This window comes from Pleurodeles waltl, chromosome 5, assembly GCF_031143425.1.
Source record: "Pleurodeles waltl isolate 20211129_DDA chromosome 5, aPleWal1.hap1.20221129, whole genome shotgun sequence".
Taxonomy (NCBI): Eukaryota; Metazoa; Chordata; class Amphibia; order Caudata; family Salamandridae; genus Pleurodeles; species Pleurodeles waltl.
Window position 1 is genome coordinate 981197671 of NC_090444.1, and position 19693 is coordinate 981217363.

General features: G+C 42.9%; 1 protein-coding gene across 1 annotated transcript in view; it reads right to left on the reverse strand.

The window, feature by feature from the left end:
• Nucleotides 1-19693, reverse strand: part of IGF2R (insulin like growth factor 2 receptor) — a 1086527-nt gene that overhangs the window by 777374 nt on the left and 289460 nt on the right. Inside the window, exon 14 of the mRNA XM_069235138.1 lies at nt 7729-7866. Coding sequence (XP_069091239.1) covers nt 7729-7866 — 138 coding nt within the window. The remainder of the gene's footprint in view (nt 1-7728; nt 7867-19693) is intronic.

Sequence of the window (19693 nt, forward strand, 5' to 3'; positions counted from 1 at the left end):
GTCAGACAAGTAAAAGTGCATATGTGGCTCAATAGCAGCTAGTTTACTACGAAGTCCTTTCTATTAGCAATGCTTTCAGACAAATGACAAATTCAAAATTAATGGACCATCATGAAACTGTTCCTCACCACGAACTTGTGGGAGAGAGAGAGGGGAACGTTTTAATAAACATGTTGACAGTTCTTCAACTCATGCAACAGCAAGGAAACCCCTTTGAAATGTCTTCGCCTGTGTGACTACACAACTCTGTGACAACATGGGGAGAACGATATAAAGGCATGTGTACTAGATGTCCTGGAACATGGATCAAAACTATATGCATAACTGAAGCAGGAGAGATTTGTACTGAAAGAGAAAAAGCGGTTTGACAATCACTGAAGCTAAACTTCCACGTTTTAATTGCCAGAGTAAGAGTTTCATCCAACCAGCCACTATAAAGCAGTTACAAAAAAACAACTTTCGCAAGCACATAGAGAGATGGATATAGCAAAAGGGGTGAATTTATCAAGGACATTCTGTCTCATGATCTTCTTCCAACAAACGCATTATTTGATGGAGATGCTGTAACCAAACCACTGAAGCACAAACTCATACAAGAGCTCGAACAAAAACTTTCACCTGAAGAATTTCAATGAGAAAAGGTGTCCTCATTGAAAACTGCTATTGTTGTGGACTATATGTCACAATTGTGAATGGTCAAGATTTTATCCATGCAGAACTTCAGAGAAGTCATTCAGACTGTTCTACAGATATCGAAGTCAGTGTGCACCTTGCAAGAACTGCACATTGTCCTTGACAGTTATCTTGAACTATCTGTCAAAGAATGTGAGAGAATCAGACGAATGTTTATAAGTGGAACAATTGCCTGTATCAAAAAATCGACACCTATACCTAGGCAACTTGATAATTCCTGGTCATCAACATCGAACAAGATGAACTTGGAGATGTTAACTCGCTAAAACATTGCTGATGCTTCAGTGAACATTGAATTTCCAATTATTGCAAGGAAATTATTGTCAATGAGAAGTTGGTGGTTGCAGAGATATATTCAAAAGGTACGGGCCATACTGTTCAAAAACGAACTTAACAGCGAATTGGAGGAGGCTGACCTTGCCACATGTTGAGTGGGCTGTTCGAAATGGTTCCAATCGAGTCACTGTACTGTCAAATGGCACAGATGTTATTGTGCTACTTGGGTTTGTTGTAATGTTCATAAGTCAAGGATTGTCAGAGTTATGGATAAGTTATGTTATGGTACAGGGAAGAAAAGACACTTGATACTGCTTCATATTCTGTAGAAGAAACTTGATTCAGAGATGCCCAGTTTTCTAAACAAGGCACATTTTCTTACGAGTGATGACACTATGCGCAAAACTGGAACAAAGACTGGAGCTTTAACTGCTGAACCTGTGAAGTTTCTAAAAGGATTTGCTGAGACAGAAGAAGACTTTAAAGACGTAGAAAAATAACTTGTGCGTTTGTGGAAAACGAGTTCTGACTGTCACACATTTGACGATCTTCGGTACAGTGAATTCAAGAGATCAGTCCCACCAAGCGACCTTCCACCGACATCCTATTCTGTGCATGGACACATTAAAAGAGCGTTCTACTAGATCCAAAACATTTACACATCTTGTGATCATGCATATGTAGAGACCGATCTCTGTGAATTTGGTTGGGAAGATATTTATGGGGGTGCAAAAACCTTATACATTTCTAAAGCCTCTACCCACAGAACTTACACGAACATGTACTTGCAAAACCTGTGCTACAAAAAGATGTCCCTGTCAATATGCTTTTCTCAAATTTTCAATGTTCTGCAAATGTACTACAAGCGATTGCTGAAACAAAGTGAACTATGAAAATGTATCTAAAACAGGAGAGATAAACTTTTTTTCATATTCAGATCATAAACATTGTTTGCTGTATACACAAAAAGGATTAAACAGCATTATCTGTTTTATTTCTACATATGTCTCTTCCTCCTTTTTACTAAAGCTGCCATTTTGGAAAATGGCAGAAGCGTCGCTTTGTGGAGCTATTTTCTGTCTTTAAACGACTGCTCGACCACCAAAACCTATGTTTTGACACCAAGAAGAAGTATACAGGTCTCATGCTTTCTGAAACATTACATCACTGCAACACATCTCCCATTTTAAAAAATGTCATCCAAACAAATTTGGCCCACATCATCCGCGTACAAAGCACAGGTACTGGTTTATTCTTGATTGATGTCATGTCCATTTTCAATTAGGCATGCTTCTAGGTCAATGACGAACACCATGAGCTAATCTAAAAAACTGGTGCATTCGCCATTTTCTCTATATCTAACTCCGGAAAAGAGGTTACAATAAAGGTCCCTTAAGAACGCTACCAGATTTTATCTAGGCCTTTATTGAACAAGATTAACCACAGTTTGGATCTGTTAAAGCAGAAGAAAAGGGAAAAAAAGGCTTCATAAACCCCTAAAGGGACGGGATTTGACTTAAATACTGTGTATTAGCCAATTAGGAGGTGTAAATTTAAACACTGTTCGAGTGGCTTGGGTTAAGGGCGGGGCATTAGCCAATATGAAGACATACGGGCAGGTCCTTGAGGCACATCAATGGTCTGAGGGACAGAGCCCATAGGTTAAAATCTGCTGTCACCGATTGAAACTCCGGCTTTGTATTCCCACTCCCATTGAGCAGTTCTACTGCCACAAAACCAGCCCTCTTTTCCGATTATGCAGGTAGCATCCCACTCCCTCCCAATCCACTCCAAATTGCAAATCGTACTAACATTCATCAGCGTCATCCACCTTTCCTCTATTTTAGCTAGCATACACTCAATCACCTCAAGGAAAAGTGCTAATGGACGCAGGTGTTCGCCTAAGAGATCTTTACATTTCCAACTAAGTACCTCTGATAAGCCATGAATAATCGTCTGAACAGTATGGTTTTGCTGGTGTAACATTGGTAAAGGACGCAGTGTACTACAATCCCTAAAAATATATGGTAGATCACAAGCAGAGCTCATCAGGTAAATGTGAAACAGGACGAGGCTGAACTACAAATGTTTGCCAAACGGTGTCAGTATAGTGAATTCTGCCATCCTGATGAAAATGGTGAAAACACAGAAGTTGCTCCAAATTTATAAATCATGATTTACAAGGGCCTTCCTGGCATCACGACATACAGATTCTGGAACCTCTGAAAAATGAGCATAATATACTGGCCTAGAGTGTGATTCGGGGTGGCTGTCTAGATCCATCATTCATTACTCATCATTACGGTACAACACTAAGGCGTTGCAGGAAAGTTGTGGGGTTCGCGCAACACCAGCTTCAACATCTTCCTGGAGTTTAAATCTACTGTAGTTTGGCAAAATAATATGTTTTGAAGACATTTCAAGAATTTTGTGTGGTTACAACATTAATTGTGCAATGATGTTCCTGTTTAGATGCAAGTATGGCAAAGTGTAAGGAGTAATCATATAATGGACACAGACTCCCCAAAATGCAGTTTTAGCAGAAGTGAGATCTCACACCCTTTGACTCTACCAGTGACATCGCAGGGTTGACCCCCTATGGCCTCAGGATAATGTGCTAGTGTAGCAAGGCATTTCTCCTTTCTGCAGTCGGTGTAGATCTCAAGACAGTAGAACAGGAAGATTCAATGACTGACCATTACATCTTCATTATCTTGAATTATTACTGAAAATACGGTTAAAAGGAGGTTTCTACATGCTCTGCTGATATGCAAGATAATTTTGCTGTACAATGATAGTTATAGTGGGATTTAACCTGAACGGATTGGCAGGACTTAAGTTGCCCCCTCAGTGTGCATCACAAATTTCTTCAAGATCAAGAAGGTTTTTTTCCTTTACATTTCTGTAGCTGTACATTAGCTCTCATTTTGTTATTTGGGCAATGATTTACCCATGCTGTCTCAGTATACACTATTATGGGTACCTTGGGGAAAAAACCCTAAACTAGAAACTACTCATATCGAAGAGGTCTGACTCGAGCAGGAGACATTTTGTGGGTACTAGAGACAAAACAGAAGTAAGCATCCAACTACCGGATGCTGCATACAGGTCTTTACTCCAGGCTAACTATAACAATTAACAAGCATTTGCATTGCAATGGGCGTTGTAAAGTCCTAACCGGAATTTTTGTGCCACATACAATGAAAATGAAAAGTAATATAGTTTTACATAAGCAAGCCCACTGCGCCACCATAAGCGTGAAGGAGATACACAAAAGGAAACCGAAGTTCGCTCGCAGTCAAACGTATCGGCACAATTGCAATTATCTATGTAACAGGGTCGATGTCCTGCAAAGCACTCGACTACTGCCCAGCGAGATTGCGCTGTGTAGCAAATAAAAAGAAAAGAAAAGGCATTCCAGAACCCATGCGGAAAACATGGAGCCTCGTATGTTTTCAGTAGTTAGCCAGTGCACTCGAGGAGGACTAAACACCAGGAAAGGCATGACGTATGCATACCTTTCACAAATGAAATCAAGCGATTTTTAGAAGGCAAGACCATGAACCAAACTGATAAGCGTGCGGCGGATGTGGTTAAAAGCCCACAGAGAGATTACAGGAGGTTAGAGCGCTTGTGGGCTCGACCCTAAAAATAAGATGTTAAAAACACAGGCTGAGAGCATTGTTCAATTCTGAGATCAAGGCGATCAGAAATGCTAAGCGTGGCTGGATAGGAAAATGAGCAATTCAAATTCCAGCATGGATTCAAAGATCTGTACAAAGGAAATATGAAAAAAAAAAAATCCAAGAAAATCTACTTCTTTTCCATGACAGAGTAGCAGGTTATTATACCACCAAACCCTTTAAAAAGGTAAGGAAATTACAATAAATATGTATGGGCATCGCAGTAAAAAGGCTGATAAAGTTCAGCTTCAAGATAAAAAAATTTGGAAGAGAGCTAAAAATAGATTTCTCATTTTATTTTACAACATGCTTGTACACAGTACTTTGATGGTCATTCAGATAAATAACAAAGAAAGATTTGTGAAAACCACACTAAAAATAACAGGAGGAGGCAGAACTATTGAATAAAAAGCCAAATTTTCAGAAGTGTTCTGAAGATCAACAAATTCAGTTCAACCTGAAGGGTTACGTAACCATCTCAACTCTCTGTACAAAATCCACAAGGACATATGCCGTGGGACCCAGCCTCCGACACTGAAACACCATAAACAGAGCAACAAGATGACAACAACAGAAAATGTGTAAAGGGGAATGCATGAAGGGAGCATCGCAACAAGAAGCAGCAGCTCCCTAGGGGGGACTTGCTTTGGTCCAAAGGACCACTGATGAAAAACAGTACAAGCTCTGGGCTTGGTGACCCGAAAAAGAGGACAACTAACAATGAATGGAGGTGAAGGCTGTTTTAAAGACGGGGTTTGGCATTTTCAGCTGGGGAGCATTTGCTGAAGAGCTAAAGCGGCAGCCTCACATACAAAAGTTTTATATCAAACTAAGTTGTAGGGGACTTCATCACCCCCATGATCAGCAATCCACATGAGGCATCTGGTGAAGACATCCCTGATGGCTGGCTCGAACAGTCAGAAGCTCACTAGAGGAGATATAATGTTCAAAGAGTTGAGAAAGTGGACACACTAGAGACTATAATTATAGAAGTAGAAGTAAAAGCATGCCTGAGTGTCTATGAATAATTTAATCAGGCAGCTTCAAGCTACTCAGAAGTAGACAGAAAGAGCGTGTGAAGCAAACTTTCAGTATGTTGCTTCAGATGCCATTTACAGTTGCTTACTATGAAAGTATCCAAAACCATCATTCAAATGTATTAAAAAACACACTCCGGCTACTCCTTCCTTTGGTGAATCAGAGTCATACATCAGAAACAAACTTCAAATAATATGCACACAAAAAGACAGAATATACTACAACCAGTAATACTATGTAAAGTTAATGCTAACTCAACAAGACTGATCACAACTCCTTTATGCAAAAAGCATAGGGAGGGTAATCTGAGAGAACTAGGTGAAAGAAGGAAATGTCTCGGCTCTTTCTTTACACTCACTGCAAGAAAACGAGGGATCAAGAAGAACAGTACTTGAGAAAAATAGAACATCAGCAGTTTAGTGGACTAACTGGATCAATGACAAAGATCTATTTAGCTTCTCCTCAAAGTACTGGGAATATTAACTGAACAGGCAATTACAATAATACAGTCAGTTTTAGCCTTCAATGCAAATCCTTCTCAGCGCTCGTTGGTCAAAGGTTGGATCATTCTTTGGTTAGTGTTCCCTCTCAACCTGGTCAGGGTTGTATTCCTTTAGTCTCATTTCTCTTCATTCTGGGGATATTTAGCAAAATAATTTCGCCAATCTTCTATCAGATTTCTGATGACTCATTTTAATAGACTGCACACTTTTCCAAAATTTCACGTTTTGAGGGCCATTTGATCAGTCGGCGGGAACATTTTGTTGCCCTAGCAGTCAGCGGTTTCGACTACAGAGAAAGTCTACTTCCATGGGACGGCTTTAGTTTACAGTTTCTGACTAGAGTCAGAGGAACTACACCTGCATTGCTTCTTATTTTTATTTCTTTTGGGAAATAGCAACGGTGGTGGTAACATACTACCTCCACTAAGCTCACTTTAAATGAGTTAGAGTTGTTTGTTTTGTTCAATTTATGGGATGGGGTACACTTGCTCTAGCACTGGAAAATTGGACTGATGCTGATTTAGACTCTTTGGACCCTCTGTTGACTTTTCTGAAGATGAGTAACTCAATCATTTCAGACAATTCTTTCTTGAGGTGGGGACTTTCATCTGCTTGAGTTTGGACCTTCAGTATTAAGTCCTTGTAAGATGGTATTCCATGTACAGCAAATAAATGGAATGTTCTGTGGGGCTCTGGGGCGGAATTAGAGGGGAAGGGGAGGTGATTCACAAACAGAAGTGTAGAAGTACAGCAGGAATTCTACAACTCTGTCTGAACCTATTTTTGCACAGTTTTTCTATCCACAAAACAGGTGTAATAGTTTCCACTAAATGGGTGTGATAGTATGCAAAGAAAGCCACGTCAGGCACTGGATCCTAGGTATGCTGTTACTAGTGTAATTTGACTTTAAGTCTGCTTATTCCCTCTATGCAGTATTATATATACTATACATATTATGCACAGTGGGAAATACTGACATGTGCAAATGCATTTTTTTTTCTCTAGGCAGATAACATTTTACCTGTGGAGAACGCACTTCCCTGGCACACCCAGCACATCAGGAATTGATGTGTTCTCCTTCCATCCTGGAAGGAGCAATTCAAGTCCTTGGCTGGAGTAGCATTCTGACCATTTCCAGGGTGTAAAGGGGTTGTACAAAAACATACATTTTTGTGGATGTCCATACACTTACAAGTCAAACTACACCTTATAATGTCCACTTCTAACCCTTTGCCTAGGAATTAGCTCTGCACATATATCCACATTTCAGTCATAAACAAATGTTTACAGCCGAAAATACCTTTGAGAATCTCCCACCAAGAAGAACATTATTGCACCTATAATTTCAAAATCCTAATCACAAAACTGAGAATGAGTAAACAGCTATTCACCCATGGCTAACCCGCAGAAGTCCAACTGCCACAGGCGCTGCTCACAGGTTTTAATATTTACATTTCTTTTATAAGGTAGAATACCACTTCTAACATAAAGATTTGTACATGTTCCCCACACTACTGGAAATAAAAGTTACATACCTGCCAGGGTATCAGAAACTCGACAGTTGTCTCCTTCTGTCTTAGAGAGGACACAAGCAGCAGCAGTATGCCATTCAAACTCATACAAGCATTTTTCAGGGTCGAAGTTCATTAACACAGGAGCACTCTCTAGATCTCCTGCCAACAACAAAAAAAGGAGATTGGTAATAGGCAGGTACAAATTATTTTAGAGAACATTTTCAATAGATGGTTATTTGCAATTCCTAACCAGTTTTCTTCAGAAAGGAAAGGAACAACACGTTACCCGGAGGGGTAAGCACCTACACAATCAGATTAAATAAATCAGTGCTTTAGGAATGGGTGTCCGCTGAATTTTTTTCTTTTTTTTACGGGGGTTGGGGGGTGGGTGGGTGGTTAAGAGGAGGGGCAGTCCGAGGCGCCCCCGACTGTTTTTGTGGGGGCCGCGGCCGTAGTAGTGCAAGCAGCTTAACATTACGGTGGCTTCTAGTGTTACACTGCACTGTGAGCCTGAACACCAGGCTGTACCTAAATCCAGGTGGAGGGGAAGCAAGTGCACCACCTGCTTACCAATCCCCACAGACGCCCATGGCTTTTGGAATAAAAAGAAGCTCTCTGTTGAATAAGTGAGTGCTATAGAGAAAGACCGTGGCAGCATAGGTGTCAATCTACCAAAATACAGGTAGGTGGAATTCCTATTGTCCGAGGCCCAGGGCATATTGTTTGGAGTCAAGGACAACACATTCTCATGCTTATTTTGTCTACTGGACAAGTAGGCCCAGTTCCCAGCAGCATAAACCATTTAGCTGGCAGAATATAGTACATCAGTAAGAAACTTTGAGAGAGGATTGTCTTGCATTTAAGGTAAGATCTGCGTCCATATGTATGAGTTGTTAAGATGAACATAAAATTAATTATTATTGGATCCATAGTATTAGGGCAAGCGCTCTAATGAAATGCAGTCAGTTGTGAGCTCATTTTGCATTACTAACGGTGATACAGGTAATAGAAAATTGTGTACACATTTGTAAAATGTAAAAATTTGATGTTTATTATCTATTATGCTCTCAGGATACTCCAGATTATATGCAAATATATGTATAAGCAAGGCGGCAAAATTGAGAATTGCTTGCGTTCAAAATAAAGTGCACCCAAAAAAAGCAGCTTGAAAAAAAAAAAAAAAGTTGTGCTAACAAATGTGCACGTTTAGATAACCTTCCCCTGAGGCATCAAGTATTAAAATGTGGTAGATGCAAGCAAATATTGTAAAAAAAAAACAAAAAAAAAAAAAGATTCATGTATAATGGGGGTTGAACTATTATGGGCATCATGAAAATAAAGTGGATGCCCAAACCTTAAAGGAAGTTACAAAAAATGCATCTTATGTGTAATGCTGTTGCACTGGCACAGATTCAAGACCTTCTGGAAATGCTTGTGAATTCCGGAAGCAGCCCAGAAACTGCACTCCTCGCAAACTTTTGCAATTTCCATTTTCGTAAGCGCAAATAATTACATGTAGTTTTGAAACATAATTTTGAGCTTTCCACAAGCAAATATATATTCTCTTTCTTTACACTCATTTTTTTCTCCACTCAGGAACTGTTTTGCTAGTACTCTTTCATAAGAGAATTTCCAAACTTTCCCTTCCCCTCCCATTAATAGGCAGTGTACTTTAGATCTAGATACCACTGCAATTCCAGCAGCATCCTTATTAGAAGTAATGTTTTTTCAGAAGTATTGATGGTGAATAACAACCTCGGTAAATCACATAAAAACCAGCTACAGGGGATTACGGAAGAGCTGAAACGAACAGCTGTATGCCGGTACTGGTGTGGCCAGTGCCAGAGAAAAGGGAGCAGGAGGTGGGCACATCTGTAGAAAGGTAGTGAAGGAGAGCCCATAGATACAACAAAGAGGGCAAAGTTGCCAACAGAATATACCTCTAAACAGGCTATGCTGGTGATAAAAAGGAGTCGAGGTTGTGGAATAAGGGGTTATATCCCCTGTATCAATATATTAAGAAGTAAACAGAGGAATATTAAAAGGAAAAGACCCTTAAAAAGAGGGGGGTGGCGAGGGGGGGGGGGGAAGAGATCAACACAAGAAAGTAAGAGCAACCCCACGCCAGAGGCATGACCTGGCTTTCCATAAGAGAAGGAGCGCAATTCAAAAGGGACCCAGAGTAGTAGACATAGAAGGTTTGCGGTTAGTAAAGGAGAACAGATCCCCCCAAAGGATCATAATGAAGGAAAGTAAGGAAAATAAGGAAGTTACTGGTATTAAAAAGAAGGTAATTAATGGACAAAAAAAACAGTGGGGGAAGTAAGGTTAGAACAACAGAAGGGTGGCCCCTTATTACATTCCCGGGGTCACGGAAACTCGAGGAGAATGGAGGGTCACAATGGAAAAAAAGAAAAGAGTCTGTGGGTATATCTGGAACCCTGGGGAATGGAGATCGGGAGGAAGCTTAAGCCCTTGAATCACTCGCACCTATTAGAAGTTATGGGTAAATGCTCCAGTCTAAGTGGGATCAGATCAGAGGATATAAGGCAAATAGGACTTACGACAAATCTAGCAGGGAATGAGATGAAAAAGGCCCTTTTCTATTCAAGATGTGTTAGACAATTGGTACAGAGGACAGAGAAGGAATTAGAGAAGGAGGGTATAAGACTGGTCCAAGTGTGGGAATTGGCCAAAGCAGAGAGAAATTATAGAGCTCTTAATTGCCATGCAGGGCTACTTCCAGATCAAGTGTAACATAATTTAGTAGGTTCTCATAATTAAGGAACGTATGTGGACAGAAGTATGGGCACGCTAAGTGCAACCATAGTAACCAATCCTACAGGCACAAGGTTAAGGAATCGTTTTGAGCCCTTCTTAAACACCCTTGATGATCATAGCGGAGGGGAGTTGAGTGAGTTGGACTAGGGATCAGTTACCCCGGACAGCCTTTTGATTTTTTTCCTTGAAGTTAGGAGGATATAAGAAACATTTAAATAGGACTCACTTAAAGTGGGGCTGGGAAATTATGATAGTGTGTTTCCAGGAAACTAGGCTGTGTGACGAACCTGAACCAGTAGATGGCTTCTTAAGACTCTTTAAGGAGGCCACCCATTTGGGCAGAGGATGACCTTCAGGTGACCTAATTACTTTGACCTCGACCAGAATAGCCAACAGATTTACAAAGTTTTGAAAAAAAAAAAGCCACTGGCTATTGGCAGGTCAGATAGACCTTTATAATGATATTGGAGGATCAAGGCAGCTTATTGTAATTAATGTGTGTATCCAGCCGGGGTTGACAGCTGATTATGGTACCCAGCAGAGCATGGTTGAGGAAAATTCGGAGGCAATATGTAAAAACAAAGTGGAGCAGTTGATATTGATCCTAGGGGATTTCAATCTTAAATTAGTTCCAACAAATGGCGCAAAATTACACAAAGAGCTGCTGGCCGCTGCACATGTGCCGCTAACTATTTTCCCTAGATTAGAGGTTACCGCACGGGATAGGACTTTATTAAGAATTTTAAGCTCTCTAGGATTGTTTTGGATGTATGAACACAGACCGCCCTTCAAAGCAGACCTTCCGATTAGGTAATCAGGCTTGCCCTATTGATTATGCCTTCGTAAACGCTTGGCATTTTAAGGAAGTGCTAGGATGCAAAGTCATGCACATAGAGGATAGTCATGATTGGCCACTACAGTTAACAGCCAGAGCAGGATATAAAGGCTTAAGAGAAAGTGTGATTGTATTGCATCGCGCCGGATAACTACCCATATTACAGAGAATAGCTTAAAAGTAGTGAATGAGCTGATGATAAACTATAGGTGCCTCAGTATGACTGAAGATCCTACCAACGTGTTTATGTGATACGAAAGGATAATTGAGCAAGTAGTAGATTGCTTGAAAGTAAAGTTAGAAAGAATGCATGTGAACAAAGATCAGGGACAAGTCAGAAGGAGCTATAAAAATACTTAGCATAATCAAAATTGTTGGGTTCAGAAGCTGAAGCTCCGGAAGCTGGAAAGAGAATTTGGGTAAAGACATACTAAGGGAACAGAGCAGAAACTCTGCATAGTCACGCAAGAGTATAAAAATACCTTGAGAAAAAGGAAATGTGAATATAGAAACATGAATTGGGAAGTTATGTTAGATATGATAAGATCCCACAATAGTAGGAGATTTTGGCAGCTGGTGAGAGAGGGGCACGCCTCTGGGAATATGCGCTGTTTTGGTTCGAGAAGATGATTGGAACATGCATTTGTGCAATTTATATGGAGGGAAGGACACTGGTTTAGACCAGGAGAACAAAATTGAGGGAGTCTGAGATATAAGAAATAATTGTGGCTCTTAAGTTAACGAAAGCAGTTGGCCGATAACCTTCCAGCGATAATAAAAAATAATGGTGATTGGTGGGCAAGACTTTTCTATGTTATCTTTCATAAAATGTTGGACTCCGGTTGCTTTCCTGAGAGCTGGAAGGGTGCAATAATGAGGCCAATTTTTAAAAAGGATGGCCCAACACCCCTAACGAATTACGGTCGAATTAGCTTGTTGACCGTGGGGGAAAAAAGTTTTGCAAAACTATTGTTAGGCTAACTGAAGTCCTGGGTAGAGTTAAATAATTTGATCCCAGTAGAGCAAGGTGGCTTTAAAGAAGGCCATTCTACAATAGATCACTGCTTTAGTCTTTGGGCACTGGCAAAAAAAGTCAATAGAAGTACGAGGTTGTCTATTTTGTTGCTTTGTGGATTTTCTAGCCGCCTTTGATTTGGTTGATCGAAATTTGTTGTGGGAAATGCTGAGGCTTTAGCATCGGTTTGGGCTTTAAAGCAGTTTATTCAGAAGTATGGAGGACTGTCTCTCCGCCTGGTACTTTCAGCCTTCAATGCTATGGTGAGTCCTCAATTTCAATATGGGGTGGAAGTTTTAACTCTTGTGGGGAAGTTGAATTGGGATGCGGAAGAAAGTAAATGTGTGAAACATCTACTTATGCTTCCCCCCTCAAGTATGATCCAGGCTATAAGGACGGAATGCCAAATGAAGGTGTGGAGCTACCAGTGGTTGAGCCTGTCTGAGGAGGGTATTTCTAAAATTGCGTGATTATATAAAAGGGAAATAAAGACAAGTGATTTGAACTGTGCTACCTTAGGTTTAACAGCCAATCGGTGGCGCAGAGAACAAATCCTTAAATAAGAGCTGCATGCCGTGGTAAATAAAAGTGCAAGAGAAAAAGATTTAGGTTATTAGGAGGTGAAAATATCTACCCAGTTTATGTTGCGTGGGTGGAGAAAATAGGAGAATTTTCCCTATGTAGAGGATTTGGCAAACCCCAAGTTAAGGGATGCAGTACTAAAATTTAGAATCCGATTAAACCCATGTTATCTGAATCTGAAAACAAGAGCCATAATGAAGGACGAATTGGGCTTATGTACATGTGGCCTCAAACAAAAATGTAGCACCCAACATATTTTATTGGATTGTGGGTGGCTTTTAGAGGAAAGAAAAAAAGTTTTTCAAGTCAATTTTCAGGTAATCTAATGTTATTAACCGAGTACAAGCACTTAACCTACTGGTAGGTGTGAGATTTTTGAACGCGATATGTGCCTTAGGCTGATTTTTAAATGAAATACAATGTTCCCTAAGGGGGCCCTTCAGTGCTTTGTAAGGAAAGATAAAGTAAGTATGCAAGGTATAATTAAACATAAGTTATAAGGTTTAAACTATTTTAATAATTGTTCACAGGATAAGGGAAGCGTAAATGTTAATCAATATGCATTTAGGGTTAGGTAGGGCCGTACCCTCCCAAGAAATAAAATTTGTATTACCATGGAGATCTGTGAGAATTGTTATATTACACAGTGCTGCCCTATATGATTTAGCAAGACTAGGAGATTATGTTATTTTATGTTATATTATGAGCATGTTGTATTTTAAATAAAGATGTAAAATGTGAATTTTAGGTTTAGGAGTTTAAGTTATTGTTCTTATTTTCTTAGATTAAAATGTTATACATGTTAAAGATCCTCTTCGTTCAAGGGACATAGGAAACAAATATATATTCCCATGTCTTTGGAACGTGGTTTTAAAGTAAAGCACAAGTCACTTTACTTAGAAGTGAGATGAATTAAGAACAGCTTTGAGGATGTAATCTATGAAGATGTAAGCTAAGTGGTAGATTGGTCTTGTGTTTTGTTGTTTTATGTACCCCTGTATTATATTTTTATGCTGAATAAAGAATTTATTGACTTACTACAGTGAGGGAAGAGATTAAATATAAGTTGTGAATATCCTTAAACATGTAGTATGTGCACAGGGTCAGTGAGCATTCCAAAAGTGCAACTACCTCTTCTTGCCTACGTACAGTCCCTATTTGTAGTGTGAAAAAGTGGAAAAAATCACAGCCTTCCTATCGCCAAAAGGGACAAGTGAATTGTTTTATAGGGCAAGTAGATTTCTCAAGCATATTGTCCCTTGGATAAGTAGTTATTTCAGACAGCGTCACACCCCTGAACATATCAATGGTAAGGGAAGTGACATCATACTAACTCAACAGCTGCATATTTGCTGCTTTAGGGTTAGGGGAAGAGACAGGAGTGCCACTCCATTTACAACCCCTGAGACAAGGTGTAGCAAGAGCAGTGCAAGACGTATCAAAGCAGTCACAGCTGCTTCCCGCAAGTGACGTCAGTTAACCTGGATTCTTAGGAATAGAGTGAATGAAAAAGACATATGTTCATACAGTACCATGCCAGAGTCATTCAAATGAGATCAGAATACATCACAGAACAGGTCTTCCATGTTCACTTTCAGTCTGAACGAAACCATCCAGCAGTCAGTGGAGAAGAAGGTGTCCCCAGGATGCAGAATGGATTTAGCCACGATTAGAGAGAGTACACAGCTAAGAATGCTGAGGAGATGTTTCACTGAATTTGGCAAAATATAAGAGTAAAGGATGTAGGGTTGACTACTTATCCCAACCGTAAGCAGTGAGTGATTGGTAACTGAATACCGCATGTGGGAATGAAGTGATCAGATTTGATAAATGTAGACAGAGTTGGTCTATTTATCGGATGAGAACAGACTAGCAAAAGGAGAAAGGGGGGACGAGGCAGAGCCAAGAAAGAGCTCCGGCACAGTAAAGGGCATGTTTTTTAGACAAAGACATGAGAAATAGTGCTAGCATGTGACAAAAGAACAAGTTACTTACCTTCGGTAACGAGGTATCTGGTAGAGGCTATCTAGCTGCAGATTCCTTACCTTAGAATTCCCTGGCGTCTGCTTCGAATCTGGAGTTTTTTCTGAGAAGTACCCTGCGCGCGCGCACCGTCGGGCGGTGTTGTTCGGATCTGCGTGCGTCGACCAGCTCCGCGTGCGTTGTCAGCGTCGTTGGAGCCATCTAGGACGTCACGGTTGTCTATATAGACGCCGTCTCGGTGCACGTATGTCAGTTCTTTTCCACAACTTCCCACGCCAGAAGCGCAGAGTCATGGAACAACCAACCATTAAGGATTTTACCTCTTTGACTGTTTGAAGCAAAAATTCTTTCATGCCTTTATGAAAGGCAAGAATGCCAAGATCAAAAATATACATATGTACACAAATATATATATACATACATACATATACACACACATACATATATTTACATAAGAAAAATATCCGTAGAGCGGGGAGGCTTGGGCGGGTGTAAGGAATCTGCAGCTAGATACAGTCTCTACCACATACCTCGTTACCGAAGGTAAGTAACTTGTTTATCTGATAGAGACTTCTAGCTGCAGCTTCCGTACCTTAGAACAGATACCCAAGCTATAACCTATGGCGCTGGGTCTGAAGGAGATTTTTACACCAGAAAGTCTTGCAAAACAGACTGGGCAAAATGCCCCTCTCTTCTCACCTGACTATCCAGGCAGTAGTGTTTTGCAAACGTGTGCAAAGAAGCCCACGTTGCAGCCTGACAGATATCCACCACTGGTACGCCACGTGCTAACACAGTGGTAGCAGCTTTCCCCCTAGTATAATGAGCTCTGAAGCCCTCTGGAGGCTGCTTCTTTGCCAAAGCGTAGCATATCTTTATACAGAGAACGACCCAGCGCGGAATGGATCGTTTCTGCACTGCCCGACCCTTCTTTGCACCAAAGTAACCCACAAAGAGTTGGTCGTCTACCCAGAACTCTTTAGTGCTGTCAGGGTAGAACAATAACGCTCTTTTTGGGTCCAGCCGATGGACACTCCTCTTCCTTAGAGGGATGCGGTGGTGCAAAGAAGGTGGGCAGGGTGATATTTTGACCCAGATGGAAAGGGGTCATCACCTTAGGGAGGAAAGAGGCACGAGTTCTGAGAACCACTTTTTCAGGAAAGATTGTGAGATACGGTGGTTTTGATGACAAAGCCTGTAGCTCACTAACTCTTCTGGCAGATGTAATTGCCACAAAAAAAGGCTGTCTTAATAGTGAGCAGCCGAAGAGGACAGTTATGCAAGGGCTCGAAGGGAGCACACATAAGGAAGGTAAGAACCAAATTAAGATCCCACTGGGGCATAATGAAAGGCACAGACGGGAATTGATGCACAAGCGCTTTCAAAAACCTCTGTACTATAGGTGATTTAAACAGAGATGGTTGATCGGGCAACTGAAGAAAAGCCGATAAGGCTGCAAGATAGCCCTTGAGAGTCCCCACGGAAGAACCCTGCTGGGCGAGAGACAAAATAAACAAAAGGATGTTAGACAGAGAAGAAGAAAGAGGATCAATAGACCTCTCTGAACAATATGAAACAAAACGTTTCCAACAGCAGGCGTAGACCGACTTAGTAGAGGGACGCCTGGCTGCCAGAATGACATCACAGACCTCGGGAGGGAGGTCATAAACCATCAACTGTCGCCGCTCAATATCCACGCATGAAGGCGCAGAGTTGACAGGTTCGGGTGGAGAACTGCTGCGACAGTAGATCCTCCCGAAGAGGCAGCCTGATTGGAGGACCGATGCTCATTTTGAGAAGCTCTGGATACCAAACTCTCCGTGCCCAATCCGGAGCCACTAGGATTACTTGGGCCCAGTCATTCTTGATTTTTCTTGAGAACTCTAGGCAGAAGTGGTATAGGCGGAAAGGCGTACAGGAGGCCTGAACTCTACTCGCGACAAAAAGCGTCGCCTAGCGATAGCCCCCTTGGAAAATCCAATGAGCAAAACTGCTGACATTGCGCGTTCTCTGCAGAGGCGAACAGATCTAACCACGGCTCTCCCCACTGCTGAAAGAGTCCTTGCGCCACCTCCGGATGGAGACACCATTCGTGATCCTCTAAGCATTTTCAGCTGAGTTCGTCTGCTTTGGCGTTCAGAGAACCTGCCAGGTGTTGAAACACCAGGGTCATGTCCTGCTGTTCCAGCCATGTACAGAGACGTAAAGCCTCTTGACAAAGGGTCCACAACCCCACACCGCCCTGCTTGTTGCAGTACCACATTGCGGTAGTGTTGTCCGTGAACACCTGCACCACCTTCCCTTTCACAACAGGAAGAAATGCTTTTAATGCTAGCCGGATCGTCCGAAGCTCCAGCAAGTTGATGTGGAGCCCGGATTCCGCTGGAGACCAGTGACCTCTGATCTCCACCTCCCCCAGATGGCCGCCCCATCCCAGAAGTGACGCATCTGTCACTACCGTTAGATCGGGGTCTGAGGGGTCTGCCTTTGACCCACTCGCAGTTCACTAACCACCACTGCAGATCTTTTGCAGTCCCCTCCGAGATCTGAACCACGTAGGTAAGATTTCCCTGATGCTGTGCCCATTGGAACTTCAGGTCCCAATGCAGAGCCCTCATGCGCCATCTGGCATGCTTGACCAACAGGATGCAGGAAGCCATGAGTCCCAGCAGCCTCAGAGTCTGTCTCACCGAGATACAGGATAGAGGTCGAAACATTGGAATCATAACCTGAATATCCTGGACCCGCTGATCAGGAGGATAAGCCCGATACTGCACTGTGTCCAGAACAGCTACGATGAAAGTGAGCTTCTGAGAGGGAGTCAGGTGTGACTTCGGCACATTTACAGTAAACCCCAGCGAATGCAAGAGGTCCGCCGTTGTCTGGAGGTGGGTGACGAGAGCCTGGGGCGTAGAAGCCTTCAACAGCCAATCGTCTAGGTAGGGGAAGACTGAAATCCCTGACCTGCGCAAATGAGCTGCCACCACCGCCATCACCTTTGTGAAAACCCGAGGGGCACTGGTGAGACCGAAAGGAAGCACGGTAAACTGAAAGTGCTTGTGGCCCACCTTGAACAGCAGGTAACGCCTGTGGGCTGGCAGGATAGGAATATGGAAATATGCATCCTTCAAATCCAACGCTACCATCCAGTCTCCTTGGTCTAGGGCATACAAAAACTGAGCAAGAGTGAGCATCTTGAATTTCTCCTTCTTGAGGAAGAGATGGACGTCCCTTAAATCCAAGATAGGGCGAAGGCCTTTGTTCTTTTTGGGAATCAGAAAGTAGTGGGAATAACAACCACTGCCTACTTCTGATATTGGGACTCTTTCTATGGCTCCCTTGGCCAAGAGAGCTGTAACTTCCTTGCGGAGCAAAGCTAGATGGTCATCCATCAGCCATTCCTTTGTCGGAGGGATAGGAGGGAAAGACTGGAAGGGAAGGGAGTAGCCCTTCCGTATGATCTGGGGGACCCACTTGTCCGTGGTGATGGAAAGTCAGTGAGGGAGATGAAAACAAATCCTCCCTCCAACTGGACGGACATGATCCCACAGAACCACACTAGGAGGGCTTGGGCGCAGTGGAGGGGGGCTGTGTGGCGGCAGACCTCTGGCCAGACCCTCTGGGTCTGATGGTACCACGACCTCTTCCGGGATGTTGTGTAGCCTGAGGACGGTGGCTGAACTGTGGCTGGCGTGGTACCACGCCCCTTCCGAAGCCTCGAAAGGGGCGAAAGACAGACTGCTGTCGTGCTGGCGCTGAAAGGCCCAGGGATCTGGCCGTGGCTCGAGAATACCTCAACCTCTCAAGCACGGAGTCTGCCTTTTCGCCAAAAAGGCAAGAGCCATCAAAGGGCATGTCCATCAAGCTGGACTGGTCATCCCCTGAAAAACCAGTAGAACGTAGCCAGGCGGTGCGACGCAGGGCCACTGACAATGAAATCGCTCTGCTCAGCGAGTCAGTCGTGTCCAAACCACACCGTATCGTAAACTTGGCTGCATCTCTCCCATCCTTGACAGCCTGGGTGAGTGTGTCCCGTCCGCCCTCCGGGACCTGGGGCAGCACATGTGCCACCGTATCCCATAAAGTATGGGAATAACGGCCCAATAGGCAAGAGGTGTTTACGGACCTAAATGCCAGGCTGGTGGAAGAAAACATCTTCTTCCCAAGCTGAGGGGGAGCGGAAGGGAAGGCACCACGGGAAGCAGAGGCTTAGACAACCAAGCTCTCAGGAGTGGGGTGTTGTGTCAGGAAACTAGGGTCGCTGGGATCGGGTCTATGGCGGCGGCCGACCGTCCTATTCACAGGAGCCCCTGTGCTGGGTTTGGACCATGTACCCAGAAGGACATCTGTAAGAGCCTCATTGAAGGGCAACAACGGCTCAGATGTTGACACCCCCTGGCTGAAGCACTTCTGTCAGGATATTCGTCCTGACTGGCACTGTAGGCAAATCTAGGTCCAAGACATCAGCTGCCCTACGCACCACCATAGCGAAAGAAGCACCCTCCCTCTGTAGCCACATTAGGAGGAGAGAGCATACCAGTATCTGGAGACGTGTCCAGCCCACTGGCCTCCCCTAGATCCTCATACCAGTCCTGTTGCAATCCAGATTCTAAAGGGTCCTCAGACCCCTCCCATTCCTCTCCTGCGTCTGGCTGGTCTAAATAATGCTCAGACAATGATCTGGGCTGAATCGGAGTCGACGTCATACAACGTCACTCCGGATCATCTGGAATAAGGATGGGGCTGCCACCGGTGGGCGCCGGTGGCGGAATCGTCGAAGTCGGACCCGG